The following is a 12,976-nucleotide window of genomic DNA, read 5'->3' as shown; positions in this document are numbered from 1 at the left end:
CCATTAACAGTAATAACAGTAGCAATTATTACAATAAGCAGAGTGGCCTAGTGGATAAAGCAAGGGCTTGGGAATCAGAAGGACCTGGGTTCTAATCTCACTCCATGCTTATCTGTGACCTTGGGCAAGTCACTTCATTTCTCTGTGCCTGTTACCTCAGCTGCAAAATGCGGATTAAGATTGTGAGCCCCATAACAAACAGGGACTGTGTCCAACTCAGTTTTGCTTGTATCTATCTCAGACCTTAGAAAAGTGCTTGGCCCATAGTAAGCGCTTAACAAATGTCAAATTACTATTATTATTTGTTTCCTATGTGCTCAGCATTATGAAGCAGAGCCCCTCCAGGAAGCAACGGAGAGCATTTTCCTCGCACATACTCAGAGCCTGGGCTTCACCAACCGGCCGAATTACCCAGGACGATAGAGCATAGCCATCAGACTATTTCTAAACACAAAGTCTCCAATGTTCTAAGCCGACAATGCCCTATTTACAATTGCAAACCTGCCACCTGCTTTGGCAAATATACAATGTATAATATTGTTCGCCGCTACCTCCCCGCCTCCTTCTCGTTACGGCAGGCCCAAAGGTCACTCAAACATTTGTGCTGAGTAAATAGCTGGGTTTCTAGATGAGTTCAGAGTCTCAGTTGCCATGGTATCCGGGTTGAACCACTCTAGGCCTCAGTTTACCCCCCTTAGGGGGCAAAAATCTCTCTGTGCCCTGGTGAGTTTGAAGACTGGAGGCTCTGAAGAATCCAGCAGGTTCTACCTCGAGCTCAGGGTTGAAAGTTCTCTCTGGTTTATGGTGGCAGGTTGCACCGGCCTCTTGATCTCCTTGTTTGAAGAGGGTCTGATCCAGTTGGTGCTGGCTTGGTTTATTACTTACCAACAACATCCCAAATCTCAAAGCCAAGAAAGCCAAGCATTTTCCAGAAGCCAGGATTGCAACACGCAGGCTTTCGGGTGTTTCGGGGACAGATGGACAGAATTTCCGACAAGGGACGCTGGCAAGGCCGGCGGGGGTGGCGGGAGATGTAAAGCAGCGTGCCTACTGGATAGCGCCTGGGCATTGGAGTCAGAAGATCATGGGTTCTAATTCCTGCTCTGCCACTGGTCTGCTGTGTGACCTTGGGCGAATCACTTCACTGGGCCTCACTTACCTCATCTGTAAAACGGGGATAAGAGTGAGAGCCCCATGTGGGTCAGGGACCGCGTCCAACCTGATTAACTTGTATCATCATCATCAATCGTATTTACTGAGCGCTTACTATGTGCAGAGCACTGTACTAAGCGCTTGGGAAGTACAAATTGGCAACATATAGAGACAGTCCCTACCCAGCAGTGGGCTCACAGTCTAAAAGGGGGGAGACAGAGAACAAAACCAAACATACTAACAAAATAAAATAGAATAGATATGTACAAGTAAAATAAATAAATAAAAAATAGAGTAATAAATATGTACAAACATATATACATATATACAGGTGCTGTGGGGAAGGGATTCCCCAGTGCTTAGAACAGTGTTTGACACTTAGTAAACACTTAACAAGTACTATTATTACTATTACTATGTGGTACCCCAAAGCACAGCCCTAATGTGTGCGTTTTTTGCTACCTGAAATGGGCAGAAGGGAAAGAGCCCTTACCCCCAATACAGAGAATATGCCTCAAGGCTAAAGTCAAAACACTGATTGGAAATTTCTCAGAAGTCAATGATCTCCGTGAAGACGGGGCTTTCTTCTCGCCCTCTGAGACAGAAGAACCCTCTGTCGGCTCTGTCTGGCCCGGCTTCAAGGGGTCTGGAGCACCAAAGCTCCAGAAGGAATTTCAAGTGAGACTGGATCTTGAAGAGGCAGGCCTCACACCCAAGTCATACATTCCACACCAGGCCCGAGATTTCCCCCTCACTTCAAAGGAGGTGATCTTCTTGTGAAGGGGGAGGGGAGGGACACCTGCCTTAAGCTTATGATGGAAGGGAAAAGAGCTTTGGAAGGTAGGATAATGAACCCACGGTGCTCCGGGCTCTTCCAGTCACCCTTAATCAATCAACGGCAGTTATTGAGCACCTACTGAATGCCAAGCACTGTACTAAGCACTTGGGAGGGTAAGCTGTAGAAAGACACAAGCACCATCTCCAGGGAGCATGCATTCTAATAATAATAATAATGATGGCATTTATTAAGCATATTTATTTATTTATTAAGCATATTTATTACTCTATTTATTTTACTTGTACATATCTTTTCTATTTATTTTATTTTGTTAGTATGTTTGGTTTTGTTCTCTGTCTCCCCCTTTTAGACTGTGAGCCCCCTGTTGGGTAGGGACTGTCTCTATATGTTGCCAATTTGTACTTCCCAAGCGCTTAGTACAGTGCTCTGCACATAGTAAGCGCTCAATAAATACGATTGATGATGATGATGATGCTTTCTGTGCCAAGCACTGTTCTAAGCGCTGGGAGGATACAAGGTCATGAGGTTGTCCCACGTGGGGCTCACAGTCTTCATCCCCATTTTACAGACGAGGGAACTGAGGCCCACAGAAGTGAAGTGACTTGCCCAAAGTCACACAGCTGACAGGTGGCGGAGCCGGGATTTGAACCCATGGCCTCTGACTTCAAAGCCCGGGCTCTTTTCCACTGAGCCACGCTGCTTCTCCAGGCATCGATTCACTGACTTACAGCTCTCTTTGATGCCTCTGGGGGAGAAGATCATTGTGGGTATGGCTATAAAAACCAATTATTATCATTATTATTATTGTGGCACTGGTTAAGTGCTTACTATGTGTCAAACACTGTTCTAAATACTGGGGTAGATATCAAGGTCATCAGGTTGGTCAGAGTCCCTGTCCCCCATGAGGCTCTTAGCCTAAGTAGGAGGGAAAATGGGTATTGAACCCTCATTTTGCAGTTGAGGAAACCAAGGCGCAGGGATTTTAAGTGACTTGCCCAGGATTAAAACCCAGGTCCTCTGACCCCCAGGCTCAAGTCATGTGCTGATGTGGGAAGCAAAGTCTCCTGACGGAAAGAGCAAGGGGACTGGAAGCCAGGGGACCGGGTTCGAATCCTGACTCTGCCACTTGCTCCCTCTGTGACCTCGGGCAAGTCTCTGCCCTGCCGCTGTAGTCGCTTCCCAAACCACCACCGTTGTCCACTACCCAGCCAGGCTTTTGGGCGTACATATTTATTACTCTATTTATTTATTTATTTTACTTGTACATATCTTTTCTATTTATTTTATTTTGTTAGCATGTTTGGTTTTGTTCTCTGTCTCCCCCTTTTAGACTGTGAGCCCACTGTTGGGTAGGGACTGTCTCTATATGTTGCCAATTTGTACTTCCCAAGCGCTTAGTACAGTGCTCTGCACATAGTAAGCGCTCAATAAATACGATTGATGATGATGATGATCCTTTCTGAGCACAATCCCAGTTTGGAAATCGGATTGCTCTCTGGGGTTCTTCTAGGCCCCTCCTCTCCCTCTAGCCTTCCCTTTCTCCTCCTTCTCCACGCTGCGGCTACAACCAGAAGGATTTCAATCCCATCCCACAAGCGCCAATGGCAGACCAAATCACAGACGACCAGTGCATCTGTTATATGGGGCGGGGTGGGGATCATCAAAACAATTAATCGCATTTATTGAGCACTTACTGGGGCAGAACACTGTACTGGGCACTTGGCAAAATACAATATAACAGAATCAACAGACATGTTCCTTGCCCACAGCCTAGAGGGGGGGGACAAAGACATTAGTAGAAATAAATTACGAATATGTACACAAGCGTTGTGAGGCTGAGGGAGGGGGTGAGTAAAGAGGGCAGACACAAGCTAGACCGGTGTAAGGGGAAATTGGCTTGCAATCAAGCGCCTGAGGTTGACCAGATGGCAGAGCAACCAGCAATCCAGGAAGGTTTCAAGGCGGTGACACTATGTGGCTCTCTTTCAGGTTCAAAGATGGTGCTCCAGACGGCACGATCTTTATCGCGGAGAGCGAGGGCAGCTGCTGGGCCTGGTGGTGGTTGGCAGTCACTTCCACACTGTGGGCGCGTGAGCCCCGTGTCCGACCCAATTATCTCCCATCTCCCCCAGCGCTTGGCACAGTGATTGGCATATATTATTCATATGGTAATTGTTGAGGGCTTACCATGCGCCAGGCAATGCTCTAAACGCCGGGCTAGATACAAGCTAATCAGGCCGGACACAATCCATGTCCCATAGGGAACTCCCCATTCTTAATTCTTAAGTTTTTAATTCCCATTTTACAGCTGAGGACGCTGAAGCACCGGAGAAGTGAAATGACTTGTTCAAGTCACACAACAGGCCCGTGGCAGAGCTGAGACTAGAACCCAGTTGCTATTCCAGGCCCGGGCTCCATCCACTAGGCCACGTTGCTTCTCGAGCACTTAAAAAATACCACGATTTCGATGAGTCCTTCCCCTTGCCCCTAGAGAAGCAGCGTGGCTCAGTGGAAAGAGCAAGTGTTTTGGAGTCAGAGGTCATGGGTTCAAATCCTGGCTCCGCCACTTGTCAGCTGAGTGACTTTGGGCAAGTCACTTCACTTCTCTGTGCCTCAGTGACCTCATCTGTAAAATGGGGATTAAGACTGTGAGCCCCCCATGGGACAACCTGATCACCTTGTAACCTCCCAAGCGCTTAGACCAGTGCTTGGCACATAGTAGGCGCTTAATAAATGCCATCATTACTATTATTATTCTCTAGGTCTCAGTTACCCCCCCTTTTAGACTGTGAGCCCACTGTTGGGTAGGGACTGTCTCTATATGTTGCCAACCTGTACTTCCCAAGCGCTTAGTACAGTGCTCTGCACACAGTAAGCGCTCAATAAATACGATTGATGATGATGATGATGTAAAATGGGGATGAGAACTGTGAGCCCCACGTGGGATACCCTGATCACCTTGTATCCCCCCCAGCACTTAGAACAGTGCTTTGCACATAGTAAGTGCTTAATAAATGCCATCATTATTATTATTATTATTGTTGCACTGCAGTCTGGTGGTGGTGTGCACTAGGGCAAGGAAGGAGAGAGACAATGGGGGATTCTGTCTCTCATTAAATGAATGACTTGTGGCACTGATTGAGTGCTTACTCTATGCCAACCATGGTGTAGATGACCAGATAATTAGTGCGGGCCTTGTGGGGCTCACATCCAAGACGGAGGAAGGGCAAATATTTTACCCCCATTTTACGGATGAGGAAGCTGAGGCACCGGAAGTTGGGTGACAGCTGGGATTAGAACCTGGGTCTTCTGGCTCCCAGTGTGTCTTTCCCACCAGGCCATGCCGCTTTAATTATTTAAAAAAAAAACTGACATTCAGCAGTGTGGCGTAGGGGAGTCGGCCGGCACCAGGTTCGAGTCCCAGTTCCACCTCAGGCCGGCTGTGTGACTGCAACCAAGTCACCTAACCTTCCTGAGCCCCGGTTTCCTCATCTGGCCAGTGGGCGGGAGTCAGAGAGTGTGAGCCCATGGGGAACATGGACTGGGCCTTATTTCATAACCTTCTACCCGGCGCTTAGCGTTTAATCAATGCCATAATTATCTTTGGTTTTATCATCCCTATCCCACCCTGCACCATCCAACATTTCACCCCGAATTTGTGATGGGAATTGGTTTCTGAGCTATGGGTGGGCAGCACAGTGTACTGGATAGAGCACGGGCCTGGGAATCAGAAGGTCACGGGTTCTAATCCTGACTCTTCCCCTTGTCTGCTGTGTGACCTTGGACAGGTCACTTAACTTCTCTGAGCCTCAGTTACCTCACCTGTAAAATGGGGATTTAGACCGTGAGCCCCATGTGGAACAAGCTGATTACCTTGTATCTACCCCAGTGCTTAGAACAGTTCTTGGCACATAGTAAACACTTAACAAATAACATCATTATTATTCTTCTTCTAGACTGTGAGCCCACTGTTGGGTAGGGACTGTCTCTACATGTTGCCAGCTTGTACATCCCAAGCGCTTAGTACAGTGCTCTGCACACAGTAAGCGCTCAATAAATACGATTGATTGATTGATTGATTGATTGATTTGTTTACACCCAACACAAAACAGGACGTTTCTGACCAAGAGGATGGTGCCAAACTCTCACCCCTCCTCACCGCTCCCCACTCCTTCACACCAACCCAGGCTCGTTGGATGAAGGAGCTTTGCAAATAACCCACTGGAACCACAGGCAGCCTGTCCTTTTGACGGGTCTTAAGGGATAAAAAGTTTTCATTCTCTTTTCCTTCTTGAACTAAGTTCTAATAGCCAGAAGGCTCAGCCCATTCTCCGTCCCGGCTCTGCCTCCTCCCCGGCAGCCGGGAACCACCAGGTCCCACACTACTGAGGCATTTTGTTCAGGGGTCAGGAATGTGGGCCGGCAAGCTGGTGGGATTCTGGGAATCATTTAGAGAATGCATGGAAATGACTTTAGCAGTAAACTGCCTCCGGGCTCAGCGAGCATGATGTCTCTGTTACCCCACACCACACACCACACCACAAACCACACAACCACAACAGGGCTGACAGGCTTCCAGTGTCCTTTCCGGCAACCATCTTGGATGGGCAGACAACATGGGGGGCGAAGGGGGAGTGGTCTCTTCTGCAGAGCATTTGATGCTCTTTGAATGAACTCGGACTGAATAACAATAATAATGACTAATAATAATAATTATGGTATTTGTTAAGCGCTTACCATGTGCCAGGCACTGTACTAAGCACTGGGGTGGATACCAGCAAATCGGGTTGGACACAGTCCCTATCCCACAAAGGGCTCACGGTCTTCATCTCCATTTTACAGATGAGGTAACTGAAGTACAGAGAAGGGAAGTGGCTTGCCCAAGGCCACACAGCAGAAAACTGGTGGACCCGGGATTAGAACTCATGACCTTCTGACTCCAAGGCCCTTGTGTTGCCGACTTGTACTTCCCAAGTGCTTAGTACAGTGCTCTGCACACAGTAAGCGCTCAATAAATATGATTGATTGATTGATTGATGTGAAGCCCTTAAATTCCCATAGTACATCATGCATGTGAAGCCCTTAAATTCCCATATTATTATTGGTATTTGTTAAGTGCTTACTATGTGCCAAGTACTGTGCTTGGATATTTATAACCCAATCAGATTGGACACAGTCCCTGTCCCACATGGGACTCCTAGTATAATCCATCAATCAATATTTATTCTTCTTTATGGTATTTGTTAAGGGCTTACTATGTGCCCAGCACTGTACTAAGCACTGAGGTAGATACAAGATATTCAGGAGGGACACAGTCTATGTCCCTCATGGGACTCACAGTCTTAATCCCCATTTAAAAGATGAGGGAACAGAGGCCCAGAGAAGTTAAATGACTTGCCCAAGGTCACACAGCAGACAAGTGGCGGAGCAGGGATTATAACGCAGGTTCTCTGATTCCCAGGCCTCTGCTCTTTCCACTAGGCCATTTATTGAGCACTTACTGCATGCAGAGCACTATACTAAGCGCTTGGGAGAGCACAATATAACAGAGTTGGTAAACACACTCCCAGCCCACAACGAGTTTACAATCTAGATGGGGAGAGTCCAAGAGAGGAGGCGGAAAGAATTTAGTCCCCATTTTACAGACAAGAAAACTGAGGGACCCAGAGATAAGTGACTTGCCCACAGTCATGCCAACAGCCAAGGGGCGGAGCTCACATTAGAACCCATTTCTTCTGGACCTGGGCTCTTTCCACTAGGTCACGCTGCTTTCGCTCTGGTTTTAGGGCTTCTTCTGAAGAAAGGTTTGGAGATGATGAAGCTTCTCTCCACTTAGGGCTGTTTTCAATCCTGACTCCAGATTATGAAATTTGCAGAGCACTTTATTGTCCTTGGACTTTCTTCTGGCTCTTAAGGTTGGTGCCTGTGGCTAAATTCTAGGCGAAACTGCGGTCCCCGAGCTGAAGGGGCTGTGCTCTTCAGGCAGGGAGTTGAAAAGGAAGTTAAAGGTTTCCCAAGTCAGTCTCTAAATCATCCCACAGAAACAGCCCTTAGAGACTGGGCCAAGGGTGAATTCTAAGTGGGAAGACAGGGAATTTGCAGGGAACACATATTTATTACTCTATTTATTTATTTATTTATTTATTTTGCTTGTACATTTCTATCCTATTTATTTTATTTTGTTGGTATGTTTGGTTTTGTTCTCTGTCTCCCCCTTTTAGACTGTGAGCCCACTGTTGGGTAGGGACTGTCTCTATGTGTTGCCAATTTGTACTTCCCAAGCGCTTAGTACAGTGCTCTGCACATAGTAAGCGCTCAATAAATACGATTGATTGATTGATTGATTTGCATCAAAGCAGCACAAATCCCATAGGGATAAAAGCCAATTTCCAAGCACCTCCGGGAAAAGATCCCCAAGGGGGGCAAGGAGACGGACTCTTCATTGCTGCCGCCACTGCCCCCTTCTAGACTGTGAGCCTAGGTGGGGACCGTCTCTACATGTTGCCAATTTGTACTTCCCAAGCGCTTAGTACGGTGCTCTGCACAAAGGAAGCGCTCAATAAATACGATTGAATGAATGAATGAATGCCACCACTCATTCGTTCAGTCGTATTTATTGAGCCCTTACTGTGTGCAGAGCACTGTACTAAGTGCTTGGGACAGTACAACAATTAACAGACCTATTCCCTGCCTACAATGAACTCAGGAAGGCAGGAACAAGGAACCTGTAGCGAAATCGACAGACTGAAAGGACACTCTGTCCCCAGGCTGAGGTTTAAGGATGCATGGCTTTCAGGCACACCTTGGCTGGGTTGGCATGTGCCAATCATCTTTTTAATTTTTTTAATGGTATTCATTAAATGTCTTCTAAGGGCCAAGCACTGTACTAATAACTGGGTAGATAAGTTAATCAGGTTGAACACAGTCCCTGTACCACATAGGGCCATGGTCTTAATCCCCATTTTACCGATGAGATAATTTGGGCCCAGGGAAGTGAAGTGACTTGCCCAAGGTCACACGGAAGATTAAAAATAATAATAATAATAATAATGGTATTTTAGAAAAGCAGCGTGGCTCAGTGGAACGAGCACGGCCTTTGGAGTCAGAGGTCATGGGTTTAAACCCCGGCTCCGCCAATCGTCAGCTGTGTGACCTTGGGCAAGTCACTTAACTTCTCTGGGCCTCAGTTCCCTCATCTGTAAAATGGGGATTAAGACTGTGAGCCCCCCGTGGGACAGCCTGATCACCTTGTAACCTCTCCAGTGCTTAGAACAGTGCTTTGCACGTAGTAAGCGCTTAATAAATACTATTATTATTACTATTTGTTAAGCACTTACTATATGCCAGGCACTGTACTAAGCGCTGAGGTGGATACAAGCAAATCGGGTTGGACAAAGTCCCTGTCCCCTGTGGCGCTCACTGTCTCCATCCCCATTTTACAGTTGAGGTAACTGAGGCCCAGAGAAGTGAAGTGACTTGCCCAAGGTCACCCAGAAGACAAGCAGGAGAGCCGGGAACAGGCCCAGATTCTCCTGACTCCCAGCCAGCATCATAGCCTAGTGGAAACAATCAATCAATCAATCGTATTTATTGAGCACTTACTGTGTGCAGAGCACTGTACTAAGCGCTTGGGAAGTACAAGATGGCAACATATAGAGACAGTCCATACCCAACAGTGGGCTCCCAGTCTAAAAGGCTCACAGTCTAAAAGAAACAGCATGGGTCTGGGCTTGATCTCAGGCAAGTAACAGAACTTCTCTGCCTCTTAGTTTCCTCTACTGTCAAATGGGGACTGAAATCCTGTTCTCCCTTCCTCAGACTGTGAACCCCATGCGGCACAAGGATTGTGTCCTATTTGTGTTGTATCTACCCTGTCTTAACAAACACCATGACGATGATTATGTTCTTTGGCCTGAAATACTGGAGTAAATTAAGCCAAAGTACGATTTAGGCCTCTAAAGTTTATTCAGCTTGGCTACGCAAGTGGTCAAGCCCTGGAACGGGCCACCAAGGAAAGCTGGGACGTCCTGACTAGGGGAGATCTTTAACCAAAAATCTAGAAGTGGTCCTGCCTGGGAGTAAGAACACTGGACACTTAGTAAGAACAATAAGCGCTTAGTACAGTGCTCTGCACAAAGTAAGCGCTCAATAAATATGATTGATGATGATGATGGACCAAGTCACCTTTTAATAATAATAATAATAATGATGGCATTTGTTAAGCGCTTACTATGTGCAAAGCACTGTTCTAAGCGCTGGGGGGGATACAAGGGGATCAATCAATCAATCAATCGTATTTATTGAGCGCTTACTGTGTGCAGAGCACTGTACTAAGCGCTTGGGAAGTACAAGTCAGCAACACATAGAGACGGTCCCTACCCAACAGCGGGCTCACAGTCTAGAAGGGGGAGACAGAGAACAAAACCAAACATACTAACAAAATAAAATAAATAGAATAGACATGTACAAGTAAGATAAATAAGTAAATATTGTCCCACGTGGGGCTCGCAGTTGTAATCCCCATTTTACAGATGAGGTAACTGAGGCTCAGAGAAGTTAAGTGACTTACCCAAGGTCACACAGCAGACCTGTGGCGGAGCTGGGATTCGAACCCATGACCTCTGACTCCCAAGCCAATGCTCTTTTCACTGAGCCATGCCTTTACCCATCAGTCCACCAACGGCACTTACTCATTCACTGTTGGTTGTACTCTCCCATGCACTTTCACTCAGTCGTAATTATCGAGTACAGTGCAGAGCTAAATGCTCGGGAGAGGACGATACAACAATAAACAGTCACATTCCCTGCCCACAATGAGCTCACAGTCTAGAGGGGGAGACAGACATTCATATGTGAGCCCACTGTTGGGTAGGGACTGTCTCTATATGTTGCCAATTTGTACTTCCCAAGCGCTTAGTACAGTGCTCTGCACACAGTAAGCGCTCAATAAATACGATTGATGATGATGATAAATAAATAAATGAAGTGCTGTTATCTACAATAAGTGCTGTGCACTGTACTAAGCGCTTGGGAGGGTTAACAATATAACAGAGTTATAACAGACACATTCCCTGCCCACCAGAATAATATGGAAAATTTGTATCAAAACATGTCAGCATTGGAGATGTCTTCAAACCATCTATCCCCATGCCCACTGCGTCAACAGTTACAGTAACGTGACTTTCCCCACATTTCCTCACATTGCACCTAGTACGTAATAAGTGGTTTTCCCAGGGTGAGGCTCAGCCATTGCACTGCGGCTGTGTTGACCCCTGCGATTTCCCCAAATGCGGGAAACTCGACTGCATAATTTGTGGTAGTGGGGGACTGCGTTCTTGCTCCCCTTTTAGACTGTGAGCCCACTGTTGGGTAGGGACCAATCAATCTGCGCATCAGGCAGAAACTCCTCACCCTGGGCTTCAAGGCTGTCCATCACCTCGCCCCCTCCTACCTCACCTCCCTTCTCTCCTTCTACTGCCCAGCCCGCAACCTCCGATCCTCCACCGCTAATCTCCTCCCCGTACCTCGTTCTCGCCTGTCCCGCCGTCGACCCCCGGCCGACGTCATCCCCCGGGCCTGGAATGCCCTCCCTCTGCCCCTCCGCCAAGCTAGCTCTCTTCCTCCCTTCAAGGCCCTGCTGAGAGCTCACCTCCTCCAGGAGGCCTTCCCAGACTGAGCCCCTTCCTTCCTCTCCCCCTCATCCCCCTCTCCATCCCCCCATCTTAACCTCCTTCCCTTCCCCACAGTACCTGTATATATGTATATATGGTTGTACATATTTATTACTCTATTTATTTATTTATTTATTTATCTTACTTGTACATTTCTACCCTATTTATTTTATTTTGTTGGTATGTTTGGTTCTGTTCTCTGTCTCCCCCTTTTAGACTGTGAGCCCACTGTTGGGTAGGGACTGTCTCTATGTGTTGCCAATTTGTACTTCCCAAGCACTTAGTACAGTGCTCTGCACATAGTAAGCGCTCAATAAATACGATGGATTGATTGATTGATAGGGACTGTCTCTATATGTTGCCAACTTGTACTTCCCAAGCGCTTAGTACAGTGCTCTGCACACAGTAAGTGCTCAATAAATACGATTGATGATGATGATGATGATGATGATGATGATGAACAAATGCTGTATCCAAAAAGGGAGGTGTTATTTGTACATTCACGTTCAATCCCTCCCATCCCAGGAGGGAGCCCCGCTGGACCCCTGGTCCCCATCCTGGCCCAAAAGCTGGCTCACGTGGGCACCGCGGTGGGCCTACCTGCTAGCGCCTTGATTCGGGATCGCTCAAATAGCCGGGCGGAGCTGTTCTCATTGTCCCAGTCGTCCACGTCCCAGCGGTTGTTGACGTCGCTGTACTGCTGCTGGATCTCAATGTTGTCGTAATCTGTGGCCACCGTCGTCGTCATCTTGCGCCTCTTCTAGCCGCTCTGCGGCATCAGTTACTTCTTACCGAGCTCTGCGGGGAGGGAAGCAGAAACAACTTCAGATCGGCGGGGCCGAGCAGAGAGAGCCCGGCCCTGTGACTGACTGGGACTTTCAATCAATCAATCGTATTTATTGAGCGCTTACTATGTGCAGAGCACTGTACTAAGCGCTTGGGAAGTACAAATTGGTAACACATAGAGACAGTCCCTACCCAACAGTGGGCTCACAGTCTAAAAGGGGGAGACAGAGAACAGAACCAAACATACCAACAAAATAAAATAAATAGGATAGAAATGTACAAGTAAAATAAATAAATAAATAAATAAACAGAGTAATAAATATGTACAACCATATATACATATATACAGGTGCTGTGGGGAAGGGAAGGACTTCTAGACTGGGAGCCCACTGTTGGGTAGGGACCGTCTCTATATGTTGCCAACTTGGACTTCCCTTAGTACAGTGCTCTGCACACAGGAAGCACTCAATAAGTACGATTGAATGAATGAATGAATGAATGAATTGATGAGGGGACAGGGAAAGAGGAATACAGGGAGAAGGAGAGTCAATCGATCAATGGTATTTTC

The 12,976-nt window shown here is 47.0% G+C and overlaps 1 protein-coding gene and 1 non-coding gene across 2 annotated transcripts in view; one reads left to right on the top strand and one right to left on the bottom strand.

The window, feature by feature from the left end:
* The window catches only part of SPTBN1 (spectrin beta, non-erythrocytic 1), a 219,942-nt gene that overhangs the window by 147,631 nt on the left and 59,335 nt on the right, over nt 1–12,976 (bottom strand). The window contains exon 2 of the mRNA XM_038751786.1: nt 12,223–12,420. Within this exon, the coding sequence (XP_038607714.1) occupies nt 12,223–12,370 (148 nt within the window). The 5' untranslated portion in view covers nt 12,371–12,420. The remainder of the gene's footprint in view (nt 1–12,222; nt 12,421–12,976) is intronic.
* LOC119932767 lies at nt 11,144–11,299 on the top strand. Its single transcript, XR_005452501.1, has one exon. It is a non-coding gene; the product is annotated as a U1 spliceosomal RNA (small nuclear RNA).

This window comes from Tachyglossus aculeatus, chromosome 9, assembly GCF_015852505.1.
Source record: "Tachyglossus aculeatus isolate mTacAcu1 chromosome 9, mTacAcu1.pri, whole genome shotgun sequence".
Classification (NCBI taxonomy): Eukaryota; Metazoa; Chordata; class Mammalia; order Monotremata; family Tachyglossidae; genus Tachyglossus; species Tachyglossus aculeatus.
The sequence above is the reverse complement of the archived record's forward strand: the minus strand, read 5'-3'. Positions and strand labels throughout refer to the sequence as shown.